Source organism: Cricetulus griseus, chromosome 3, assembly GCF_003668045.3.
Source record: "Cricetulus griseus strain 17A/GY chromosome 3, alternate assembly CriGri-PICRH-1.0, whole genome shotgun sequence".
NCBI classification, from domain to species: Eukaryota; Metazoa; Chordata; class Mammalia; order Rodentia; family Cricetidae; genus Cricetulus; species Cricetulus griseus.
Window position 1 is genome coordinate 170,339,720 of NC_048596.1, and position 13,187 is coordinate 170,352,906.

At 46.2% G+C, this 13,187-nt stretch overlaps 1 protein-coding gene across 1 annotated transcript; it reads left to right on the plus strand.

The window, feature by feature from the left end:
• The first annotated feature begins 4,091 nt into the window (after positions 1-4,091).
• Mt3 (metallothionein 3) lies at positions 4,092-5,251 on the plus strand. Its single transcript, XM_035441415.1, has 3 exons — positions 4,092-4,122; positions 4,329-4,394; positions 5,142-5,251. Exons 1-3 carry the CDS (start codon positions 4,092-4,094, stop codon positions 5,249-5,251), a joined length of 207 nt encoding a protein of 68 aa, XP_035297306.1.
• Positions 5,252-13,187: the final 7,936 nt, after the last annotated feature.

Genomic DNA, 13,187 nt, shown 5'->3' on the forward strand with positions numbered 1-13,187 from the left:
CTATGGGCTGAAAGACAGGATAACTGGAATTCAGAATTAATCAACAGAAACATATCAGGGCAGTCTGACAAACAATGGACTCCGATTCAAGTCCTGAGTCTGACTCTAGGACAAGTCACTTGATTTCTCTCAGCCTCCGTTTCCTCGCTTACCAAAACATATAGCATGCTTAACTCCACATGGCATACAGTAAGCTCCCCACAGTGGAGGCTTTAGCAGTCATCTGACAAGCCCACGTGAAAACTTGTATCCAAACTTGAGGCTTCCTGAGTTCACAAAACTACCTACTGGGGAAGCTAGAGCTAGAATCCTCAGGGGTCCTGAATTACTCTTCCAGCTAGCTTTGGCTGCCATACGGACAATTTGTTAGTCACCATTCACTGTAATAACTGGCAGATGACTCTGAGAAAAGATTTCATCTGCACAGAGACAGATGTGCAAGCGTTCTTTTGTATGAACGTTGTATACCGAGGTTCCTGAAACCCTGGCCAACTGCTCAGTCCCAGGGTAGTAAACTGGGAACTCTGAGAGTAAAGAAGCCTGAATCCAGCACCGGGCCAGCCTTGACTAGGGTGTGGGGCTCGCCTGGCTCCTGGTGCTTTTGTGAGATCATCTGGGGATTTCCCATCTCTTGGTAGGTGTGACCCTAGCTGTTCTCCACCCTTAGCCTACCTGTCCTTGCCTGTTGAAATCAATCTACCTGAAAAAGTAGATCTCCATAAACTCCCTTACTCTGGAATGCTGGATTACTGGGAGGGCCTGGAGTGAAGCCTGCGGTAGATGACCCAGGGACACACAGCTCATGCCTGCAGACCCCCCTTTCCAGAAGCAGAGAGCTTTAGACTGTGAAGCAGGGGTCACATAGGACAGGCTTGCTTATAAGTGATCATAGCCAGCGTGGCTGGGGCTCTGCTCTGAGTGATTTTCATGTGCCACCCCATTTAAAGTCCTGAGGGCTCTATGAAGTACTGATGACTATCATTACCACTTTCCCCTGAGCGGCACAAGCTACCACTATGTCTAGTGAGTGGTGAAGTCACGGAACAAATGAACCCAATCCATCCATTCCCTTATTAACTGTGTTCTGGATGGGACTGGTATCAGGCACAGGTGTACATAGTGGACAGAAACAAAGATGGCTGCCCTTACCTGCTTAGGTTGGGGATGTGAGGGGGAGGGCACAGCAGAGAACTGGAAACATTACCCACAAGTGAGCAATGCATTTGTTAGAAGGTGTTAAATGTTATGAAGAAAGAAAGACAGAGCAAGGCAGGGAGTTGGGAGTATTGGGGATTGAGATGTGTGTTCTAATCCTAAGTAGGCTGGGGCTGGGGTGTAGCTCAGTGGTGCAGTGCTCACTTGGTATGAAGCCCTGTATGTAATCCCCAGCACTGAAAAACAAGACCCAAAACAAAAAAATGTAAGAGAAGCTAGGGAGATGACTCATTTGGTAAAGTGTTTTCCACACAAGCATAAGGACCTGTGTTCAATCCCAAGCACCCACATTACAAAGCTAAAGGTGACAGTGTGTCCCTGTCATTTCAACACTGAGGATGTGGAGATAGGAGGACCCTGAGGCCTGTTGGCTAGCAAGTCTTGCTGAATCAACCAGCTCCACATTCAGTAAGTCAAAAATAAAGCAGAGAGCTACTGAGAGGAAGACATCTGACATCCATTTCTGGCCTCCATGCGCATGGACACAAAAGAAACCCACACACAGGCACAACAGGCTGCTCAGAAAATAGATGTAATTGCACATAATCCTAGCACCCTGGAAGCTGAGGATCCCAATTTACAGGCAGCCTGTGATAGAGCAGTGAGCCCAAGGTCTGTCTAGGAATATAGAGCCCACTTTAGAAAAGAAAACAAAAGGCTGATAGTGACTGTGGTGGTTCTCAGGGAGAAAGTAAGATCTGAGAGAGACCTGAAGCGGGGCCAGGCCTGGGGGGAGCACATGCCTGCAATTCTAACACTGGGGCGGCTCTCACAAGAGCACTGCAAGTTCAGCGCATGCTACATAGAGTGCACATTGAGACCCTATCTTGGAAGAAAAGGGGGGAGAAAGAGTAAGAGGGGAGCGGAGAATCTGAAGGTGGCGTTGTGGGGAAGCAATCACAGGCAAAGGGACATAGGCACATACTATCATTTCAGATGTCAGATTAGGATGAGAGGGAATTAAAGATGGGTGCAAGGGAGGCCCCTAGAGCAGCAGGCCTGAAGAAATTGTTCCTTCAGTTGAGAAACGAAGAATGGGGGTGGGGTCTAAAAATAAGGAAGGGATTACCAGTCCAGCTCAGGAGCTCAGTGTTCAGAAAACTTAAAAGGACTGAAGGGGAATGGAGGAAGGCCCCAAACTGTATAAACCCCGGCAGCCCAAGGTCTAAGGCAAAAAGCATGAGGCCAGAGCACATGTAGGCAAAATAGAAACAAACTCACACCAATGCTAGAGTTGCTGGGCCTGAGACCTGAACTCTGAGAGTTGAACTCAGCACTGAGATCTGAACTGAGCACCGAGATCTGAACTCAACACCCTGAGAACTAGCTCAGGAATAGACACATCTCTAGGTCCTCCTCATCCTTGCCTCCTTATCTTCCTTCTTTTTTAACTCCTCTGAAACTTAACCTCAAGGATCAACACATATTGGTCCCAGAAAAAAAGACCCTAGGCAACTAGGAAAACAGCTCAATTGGTAAATGCAGTTGCTATGCAAGCAGAAGGACCTGAGTTCAGATCTCTGGCACCCAAGTCCAAGTCAGGCATGACTGCACGTGCTTATTAGTTATCCAGCACTGGAGAGCAGAGGCAGGTGGATCTTGGGGGGCCCCCAGCTTGCCAGCCTAGTGGAACCTACAAACTTCCAGTTCAGTGAGAGACTCCATCTCCAGGCAGTAAAGCAAAAAGTGTTAGAGAGCACCAATGTCCTCCTATGATCTATGTGTGCATGTACACAGACAGGCTCATAGCCCAACATACACCAGTCCTTGGCCAAGCCATTTGAAGGTCACTGGGCAGCTTGGATTTGGAATAGAGGCTCAGTTTTGTCTGATAGACAAGCAGAGCAGGGCTGGGTATCATACACACACACACACACACACACACACACACACACACACACACCTGTCATCAAAACCAGTCTGAGGCCAAATGTACTGTTGCATGCTCATTATCTCAGCACTCTTAGACAGAGGCAGGAGAATCCTGAGTTCAAGGTGGCCAGCCTGGGCTATGAGAGAATTAGAAGTTCAAGATCTTCCTACACAGCACACCCCCCCCAAAAAAAAATTAAAACTAAAGCCAGGGTTGGTGGTGCATGCCTTTGATCCCAGCTCTTGGAAGGTGGATGCAGAAGGATTATCAGTTTAAGGTCGTCTTCCTCTACTGCATAACAAGTTTGAGGTTAGACTGGGCTAAGAACTTGTCTCAACAACAAAAAGAAGCAATCAGTGTCCAACAACCTCCAAGGTGAAGCGGTGGTCCCTATGGGGATGTCTCTGTAAAATTAGTCTGGGCTATGGAGGTGTTCGGGGGTCCTGTGGAAGGGCTTTATAGGAAATGCTGTATCAGGAGAGGCCACGTGTCTTCCCACCAAGCTGCAGGCCTCCACTTCCCATCTTCTCCAGGGATCTTGGAAGCACTTTGCTGCTGTTGCTGCGATGATCAGCAGCAAGTTCACTGAGAAAGATTTCTTTCTGCTCCCAGCTCAGCATCCCATTTGGACGAAACTGATCGAGAATTCTAGGGTAAGGAGGAAGAGAAGCGATGGGAAAGAGCAAAATGTATTTGTCTTCCTCCACTTGTAATGGTGGTACGCGCAGGTACCCTCAGGGAGACTGCTGCAGTGGCGGCGGGGAGTGGACAACGGGCAGGGTCTACACTTGATGGGGACTCGGGGACAGCTGCCGCAGTGCACACACAGAGAGAGCAGGCGCTGTGCGCAGAAGCGCAGAAGCGGGTGCCGCCAAGCCGCTGATTACGAGCCCCCGCCTCCGCCCCGGGGCTATAAAAGCCTTGCCACCTGCTGTCGTGGCTACAGCGCGTCCGTTTGCCTGGAGGAACCAAGCTAGGGACTCTCGCGGCTGCCGGCCTGGATATGGACCCTGAGACCTGCCCCTGTCCTACTGGTGAGCCCCCTCCCCGCTCCTGCAGCACTTTGCCCTTACTGGCAAAGAACCCCACCCTGGTATCTTCACCCAAGGACATTTGGTGGAGGAGCCCTTGCTTCCCATCTTTAACCCTGTGATAGAGATAATTGGAGTTGGCTGCCCATCTACTTTTAGGCCTGGGGTCGTCAGGTTTTTCTACTTTAACCCTTCGTGTTGCTTCCTAGGAGGTTCCTGCACCTGCTCGGACAAATGCAAGTGCAAGGGCTGCAAATGCACCAACTGCAAGAAGAGTGAGTGCACCCCTCCTTTGCCCACCCTAACCCCGCGGCATCCACCCCACCCCCCAGACACTAAGTAGCAAAGCTTCCTGCTGCAGACCGTTGTATCAACGATGTTAACACAGTAGGCCGGAGTGTGTGGGAGGGGATATTTTGATGGAATTCTGGAAAATAGCAAAAGGGAGCTGACTTGAGAGCGGATTCCCTGCTCGAGCCCTCCTATTTAATTTTTCCAGTGCCTGGGGAGCCTCAAGAAAAATGGGGGGTCAGCTCTAGAGTTGCAGTTCCTTGGCCCCTCTCAGGCTTGTGGGTCTTCTCAATTTGCTGTCTCATGGCAATAGAATATGCTTGGGGGAGGGGTAGACGTGGAAGCAATGCTCCCTTTTCTTGGGTGTGACTAGGCATGGATCCCATGGTTTCCTGGCCTCAGCACCATCCGTGCCCCTCCAGCCCTATGGGGCAAGTCCCCCTCGCAATACCTTTCATATTGACATGGCTTCTCCCTAACACCTAACTTCTCCCTCAGCCCAGGCCTGAGCCCAGCATTGCCAGGGAGTTTCCTAGCACCCACCCAGGGGGTTGGGACTCTCAATAGAAAGCCAGCAGCAAAGGCAGCACCACAGATGCTGTCCTCTGCAAAGCCGGATGACTCCCTAGCTTCCCATATTCTTTCCCCCACCCTTTGATGAAAACAGGTAAGGGCATCAGAAACAGAAAGGCACACGCACATTCCCCCACCCCGCCTCATTTTATCTACAGGCTGCTGCTCCTGCTGCCCTGCAGGATGTGAGAAGTGTGCCAAGGACTGTGTGTGCAAAGGTGAAGAGGGGGCCAAGGCAGAGGCGGAGAAATGCAGCTGCTGCCAGTGAGCATTGAGTCCTTCCCACACAGACTATGTAAATAGTGCTGGGTATCCATGGTGGGGCATGGCTATTGTCCCCTTCCCTGGCTGCTTGCTCAGGAATGTGAATAAATCCCATGCACAGCATGAACCAAAGACTGGTCTCTTTTTCAAGTGGGAAGGATGTGGAAGGGTGGGGGAGCCCACTCCACAGAACCCATCCAGCAAAAAGTAGAAGCCTGAGATTTAGGTTTCCATCTGTTAGAGACTAGGACAGAGCCCTGAAGACAGTAGACATATGCACATACACACACACACACACACACACACACACACGCAGGTGCACGAACACACAGAGGCACAGTCGTGTGGCATTCCCTCCCTTGAAGTCCATTTCAGTTCTGGGAAAAGATGGCAGGCCACACCCATAGAGGTTCAACTCTCCACCCTTAAAAACTTCACTTCATCTGTATGGTAGGGCTATAGGGAATTAAAACAAGCCCCTGACCCCAAACACAGTGATTTCTGGAATTTTCTAGTTGCTCCTACAAAATTGCCAACTTTCAGATATTAGCGGAGAATCCAGGGTGGCCCTGAACTTTATCTTGGCAGATAAACTGTGTTTCCAAGGTCACCTCCCTGAATAGCCAGCCTGTCTCTCCGACACAGATCACTCAGCCCCTTTCACACCTCATTTGTTTGTCTACAACTCCCCATCCCCCCCTTTTCAAGGAAAAGTATGGTAATAAGAGCTTGTATCCTAAGTCGAGATGGTCAGTCCTTAATGAAAGGGGACTCTCAACCCCACCCGGGCTGCCTGAAATAGGAGCAGACAGTGGGGTGGCTGAAGCTGCCTGTAAGGGGATCCTGGGCTGTAAACACATCAGTTTTCCTCCAACTTAGTTTTTCAGGACATTCCATTCCAGAGCTCCACACTATTGTTTTCACTCTAATAGGCTGAGTTGAAAGAACAGCCAGGTCAGCTTTCACAGGAGCAGCAAGATGCTCCATCCAACCTGCCACCTTCTGGCTCCAAAGCTCTGGGAAGTGATGGTACTGGCTCTCACTAGATCAGCCAGCCACAGAAAGCCCAAAAGCAGACCCTTGGGCTGATGAGATGGCTCAATGTATAAAGGCACTTGGCACCAAGTGATGACCTGAGTTCAGTTCCCAGAAGCCACATGATGGAAAGAGAGAAACATCTTCCAAAAGTTGTACTCTAACCTGTATACAATCACCACGGTATGTGTGCAAACACAAACACACACACACACACACACACACACACACACACACACGGGGGAGGGGGGGGCATTAAAATTCAAAACCAGACCCTTGTGCAGTCAGAAGTTCGAGAAAATTAATAGAGAAAGAGACACTCACTAGTTGTGGTTGTTAGAACAATTAGACACCCTTTGTGTATCACAAAAAAACAAATCTCAACCTATATAAACACAGAGAAGCAACATCAAAAGCTAGAAAGAGATCTGGGAGAGAGAAAGCAGGAAAGTGTTTTTCACTTCGGGGTACAGGCACATTTTAAAAGAAAGAAAATATTACCACATATGGTGGCACATACCCCCATTTGGAAGCTGAAGCAGGAGATTTGGAAGTTCAAGGCCAGCCTGGACTATGCAGTAAGACTACCTCAAAAATTAAATAGTGTGTGTATGTGTATTTAGGTGTGTGTGTGTGTGTGTGTGTGTGTGTGTGTGTGTGTGTGTGTATGTGTGTGTAGTGTGTGTGTGTTTGGGTCCGGATATGCATGTGGAGGCCAGACATGTCATTTTCAGGTGCCATCTACCTTGCTTTCTGACATAGGGTCTCTCACTGGAACTTGAGCTGTCCTGTTTAGTTAGGCTATCTGGCCAGCCAGATCCACGGCTCTGCCCATGTCTGACTCTGCACACACCACCATACCACTTTTTCTATGAGTCCTGGCAGATCAATGCTCACCTAGAACCATGTCCTTTTAAGTATACTATTTTGCTGAACCTTACCACTCTATAAAACTGTGTGGCTGTTACAGCCATTGTACAGGGGACGGTGGAACCCAGGGTAATGTGCATGGGGGTCACAGCACTAGAATTTACCAGAACCAGGATGAGAATTCAAGCCTAAAGTCTAGGACCCTAAGTTTAACTATGCATAGTTTTCAGTCTTCTGGCTTGTCTAACATTACAAAAAAAAAAAAAAAAAAAATCAGAACAACTAATTACTTCATGTCCTCTAAAGATGACTAGTGCAATAAGCTGGGCATGGTGTCACAGGCTTATGATGTCAGTATTCGGAAGGCTGACGAAGAGGAGTTTGAGGCCAGTCTGGGTTATATAACAAGAACCTCAAATATATGGAAACAGGGCCTGCGGAGATGACTCAGCAGTTTAGAGCACTGCCCACTCTCCCAGAGGACTTGAGTTTGGATCCCAGCATCCACATAGAAGCTCACAATTGTCTCTAACTCCAATCCCAGGGAACCCAATGCTGTCTTCTGGCCTCCCTGGGCACCAGACATACATGGTATACAGACTTAATGCAGACCAAACACCCATATGTCGTGACCCAGCATGTCTCAGCCTTAGTCCATGAGGTTCTACCTGAGTGGGGGGCGTGTGGACCTGGAAGCTTCGAGGAACCCAACAGCGATAAAGACCAAACACAGGCATCTTGACATCTTCAGAGAACTCTCAGTTCCATGTTGTGGAACTAGAACCATTTCTTTATTAGCCATCTTTTCTGGTGTCTCTTAACCATCCTGCTAATACTACGAGGCAACCATTTCTCTCTTTGTTCTCCTCTCTGCTCTGGCCCTTCGCCCCTTCACTCCCAACCTTCTGTCCTCAAGTTACTCACATACCTCTAGCTCCTCTGCCCAGGTGAGGGCCTATCCAGATGCTTAGGTGTATAGATATGCAAATAAGGAGGCATATTATCCTGAGGCCATGGTAAACAAAAGTAGCCCTGCTGACATTAACAATACAATAGTGGGCCAGAGTTTCCTGGAGCCACTGCTATAGACAGCCAGAGCCTGGGACCCAAAATATTCCATAACAGGGCTATTCGGTCCCCCACACCCATACACATAAAATTAATATTTATAATAAAATATTTTATTAGAAAATCCACAACAATCAATAAAATAGAAAAGTGTTGATCACAGTGTGGAGAAACTGTGATCCTTGTATTGTGCTGGTGGGAATAAAAACTTGGATAGCTGCTATGAGAAACAGCCCAACTGATCCTCAAAATTTAAAAATAGAATTATATGATCCAGCAATTCCACTTCTGGAATTAAAAATAGGATCTCTTCCTTCCCCTTGTCCCCTTCCTCTTTTCCTCCTTCTACTTCACCTCTCCCTCCCTCCCTCTCCCTTCCTCCCTCTCTTTCCTTCTCTTTTCCTCTCCCCCTCTCCTCTCTGCAGTTCAGACTAGCTATAGAGTTGCCATCCTCCTGCCTCAATCTCTGAATTAGTTTCCTCATCCCTGTGCATAAACAAATTCCGGAAGGCAGGCTTTATTCTAGCTCTCATTGAGGGCATGGTCCATAGCTGCAAGGTTGCCATGGCGACAGTGGGAGGCAGCTGGTCACACTGCATCCTCACTCAGAAAGCAGAGAGATGAGTGCTGGCGCCTAGCTTACCACAGGCTCTTTTCTTTCGGTCTGGACCCCAGCCCAGGGGGTGGCGATGCCCATAGTTAGAGTGGGTCTTCCTACCTCTATTAACCTAGCCTGAAAACTTCCTCACAGAAATGCCCGGAGGTTTGTCTCCTATGTGTTTCTATATCCTGCCAAGTTGACAATCAAGATTAAACATAAATTAATAATGAACCATAAGTTCAACTTACGAGTTGAAAAAAAAAAAGCTTCAGGTCAGAATATGTAAAACAAATTATGTAAAAGGGAAAATATAAGCCACCATGTTGATATATACATGTACAGCGGTATATATGCACAGGAAGGGAACAGAATCTTCCTGGAGAATTTCGAGGAACAGGCTTCATTTGCTCCACTAATCTGGGGCATGCTTTGTAGCTCAGGTTGGCTTCAAATGCTCATTCCTCCTGCCTCAGCCTTTTGTATGCTGGAATTACATCTATCACCATGCCTCACCTGTTTAATTTTTTTGTTTGTTTTTTGTTTTTTGAGACAGGGTTTCTCTGTGTAGCTTTGGAGCCTATCCTGGCACTCGCTCTGGAGATCAGGCTGGCCTCGAACTCACAGAGATCCACCTGCCTCTGCCTCCCGAGTGCTGGGATTAAAGGTGTGTGCCACCAATGCCCCGCTGCCTGTTTAATTTTTAAATATGCAAGTGATTACTCCAACTTACCTTATTTTTTTCTCTCAATCACCCAAATAAGATCAAGGCATGGTGGCATATGCCTGCAATATCCACTCGAGGGCAGAGAATTGCCATAAATCTGAGGACAGCTTGATACAGTGAACCATGGGGCAGCTAAGGATACCTAGCAAAACCTTGTCTTTAAAAAAAAAATCAGAAGCCAGGCAGTGGTGGCATATGTCTTTAATCCCAGCACTCAGGAAGCAGAGGCAGGCAGATCTCTTTGAGTTCGAAGCCAGCCTGGTCTACAGTGAATGCCAAGACAGCCTAGTCTACAAAATAAAATAAAATAAAATAAAATAAAATAAAAACCAGGAGATCTTTAGCTCTTTCCCTGTTAGGAAATAAAAAAAACTAATGCAAGTTATAGTTCCATAGATTGGATATTAGAGACTATTTAACTCCTCCTCCAGAGCTTGGGCTACAACTCTGGGCAGAGTGCTTACTAACATGCCCAGGGAAATGAATTTGATCCCAGCACTCCAAAAAAGAGTGAAACAAATGTGCTGGCTAGTTTTAGATCAGCTTGACACAGCTGGAGTCATCTTAGAGGAGGGACATCAATTAAGAAAATGCCTCCAGCCAGGCGGTGGTGGCACACACCTTTAATCTCAGCACTGGGGAGGCAGAGGCAGGTGGATCTCTGTGAGTTTGAGGCCAGCCTGGTCTACAAAGCAAGTTCCAAGATAGCCAGAGCTACACAGAGAAACCCTGTCTTGAAAAACCAAAAATGAAAAAAAGAAAGAGAGAGAAAGAAACAAAGAGAGGAAGGAAGGAAGGAAGGAAGGAAGGAAGGAAGGAAGGAAGGAAGGAAGGAAGGAAGGAAATGCTTCCAGAAGATCCAGCTTTAAGCATTCAAACCTGTTGGATATTTTCTTAGTTAGTGATTGATGGGGGAGGGCCAGCCCATAATGGGTGGTGCCACCCCTGGTCAGGTGGTCCTAGGTTCTGTCAATTGTTCTCAACCTTTCTCATGCTTTGACCCTTTAATACAGTTCCTTATGTTGTGGTGACCCCCCAACCATAAAATTACTTTCACTGGTACTTAATAATTGTAATCTTGTTATGGTTATGAATCATAATGTAAATGGGTGTGTTTTCTGATGGCCTTAGATGATCCTGTGAAAGGGTCGTTCAAGCCCAAGGGGTCAAGACCCTTAGGCTGAGAACTGCTGTTCTATAAGCAAACAGACTGAGCAAGCCATGATGAACAAGGCAGTAAGCACCTTCTGCATCAGCTCCTGCCTCCAGGTTCCTGCCCTGTCTGAGTTCCTGTCCTGAATTCCTTCAGTGATGTACTGTGCTGTGGAAGCAAAAGCCAAATAAACCCTTTCCTCCCCAACTTTCTTTGGTCATGGTTGGTTTTATCACTGCAATAATAACCCTAACTAAGACAACAAAGAAACCAAAAAACCCTCTTCTAGGCAGATTGGAATTTAGGTGGATCTGCCTTTTCCGAAAACAAACTGTGACTCTTGAGTACCTGTCCTGAGCTCCCAGGTTCCATGCAGAGATGTGTAATCACTACAGTGTAGGAAGCAGCTCTCTTACACTGGCAGATGCTGTCACACAGTCCTCCAATGAGCCAGTGTCATCTACCTTCCCCAGTAGTGTCCAACTGTTGTAAGCTCCATTCCCTTGTCAACCCTAGGTATTAGCTTTTGCATTTTCATTAATTTGATGGGTGAACTAATGACATCCTAACTGTTTATAAGTTTTACTATATTTGTGAGAGCAAGGTCTTTCTTTGTAGTTGTAGATGGTCTGGAACTCACTACATAGTCTGACCTGGCCTTGAACCTCCCCAGTCCCGAGATTATAGGCATGTTAGACCTATAATCCATCCTAGGTTTTACTGACTGACTGATTACTGTGTGTATGCATTTGTGTGTAAACATGTATGTGTGTGTGTATGTATATATATGATTAATGTGTGTGGATGTGTATGTGGATATATATGTGTGAATAAGTGTATTCATGTGTATGCCTGTACATGTTTGTATGTATGTTTTTGGGTATGTATGTTTATATGTATATGTGTTTGTGTGTATGTGTTTGTATGTGTGTATGTGTTTGTGCATGTATGTATGTATGCATTGTGTATATGGGTTTGTATATGTATGTGTTTGTGTGTATGTGTATATGTGTGTTTGTTTGTATATGTATGTTGTATGTATGTACAGATATCAGATACAGACATCAGGAGTCTTCCTCTATGGCTCTCCACTTTTTTTTAGCAACTTTATTTAGTTTTGTTTTTTTTGAGACAGGTTCAGGAACTCATTCTATAGATGAGGCTGGCCTCAAACTCACAGAGATCCACCTTCCTACTGCTGGGATTGAAGGGTTGCACCACCTTCTTCTTTTGGAACAGGGTCTCTCCCTGCATGACTGGCTAGCCAGCCCCAGGAACTTCTTGTCTACCTCCCCAATGTAGTTGCAGGTGTCTACACCACATTCAGCTTTTTATGAGGTCAAACTCAGTTCCTCGTGTTTGCACAGCAAGCACTTCAGCAATGGTGAGCTCTCCCAGCCCCTGCCCTCACTTTACATTTTCCTCCTTTCTTAGCCATAAGACTAAACATATTCCCTGTGATTTCTTGGTATTTTGTTGTCATTTTCTGTGAACTTCTGATTCATGTCTCTTATCTTCTTTTCTGCTCAGTTGTTCATGTTTTTCTTGATTTTTAGAAAATCTTTGCTTACTTTGGACACTGTTCTCTTCTACCAGCTTTTGGTTTGGGGAATTTTCCAAAGTTTCTGCCTCCTAGAGCCATTTTAAAACCACTTCTTTCAAGATATAATTTATACACCATATAATTCCCTCATTATAAATACACTAATCAATGGTACCAGCAAAGTTTAAGAGTTGGGCAGCCATCACTGCAATCCAGTTTTAGAATATTTCCATCATTGAAAAGCTCCCCTGAGCTGTAATTCCTGCTCCTGCCCATACAACAAATGACCACTGATCTGCAGGAATGGGTAATTTTGAATCTCTGTGCTGTTGGATGTGTTAGTTATGTGTTCTTTTGAAAAACTGCCGAGTGATATTCAGATATGCTAGGTGCTATTTATCTGTTCACCAATAATGGACATTTGAGCTGCTTCCATTCTGAGAGTTTTGAATGAGAGCTGTGTTCCAAGTGGCTACAGCATTTGTGCCGGAGTCATTTATTTGTTGATTTGATTCCTCTTGGGTATATGGAGAAGTATATGGGTATATGGGATTGATTGCCTATACTTAGTTCTGTGCTTAACTTTTTATTTTGATGGTGTAGGATGAAACCCAAGGCTTCATACAAGCCAAGCAAGAACACTCCCATTAAGCTGAATCCCCAGCTATTTTAACTTTTGGAGACACTGCCAAATTGCTTTCCAAAGTGACTGAACCAATTTATATTTCTAACAGCAATGGGTTCCAATTTCTCTATATTCTCACCAACATTTGTTTTGTTTTTTAATATTATACTAATTAGTAAGCACAAAGCAGTATCATTGCAGTTTTGTTTATTTCAGTTTTATGGTAGTGATGTAGACCCACACAGGCCCTTGTGCAAGTTAGGTGTGTGTTCTTCCATTGGCTACATTCCCAGTCCTCACTGTGATTTTGTGTGTGTGTGT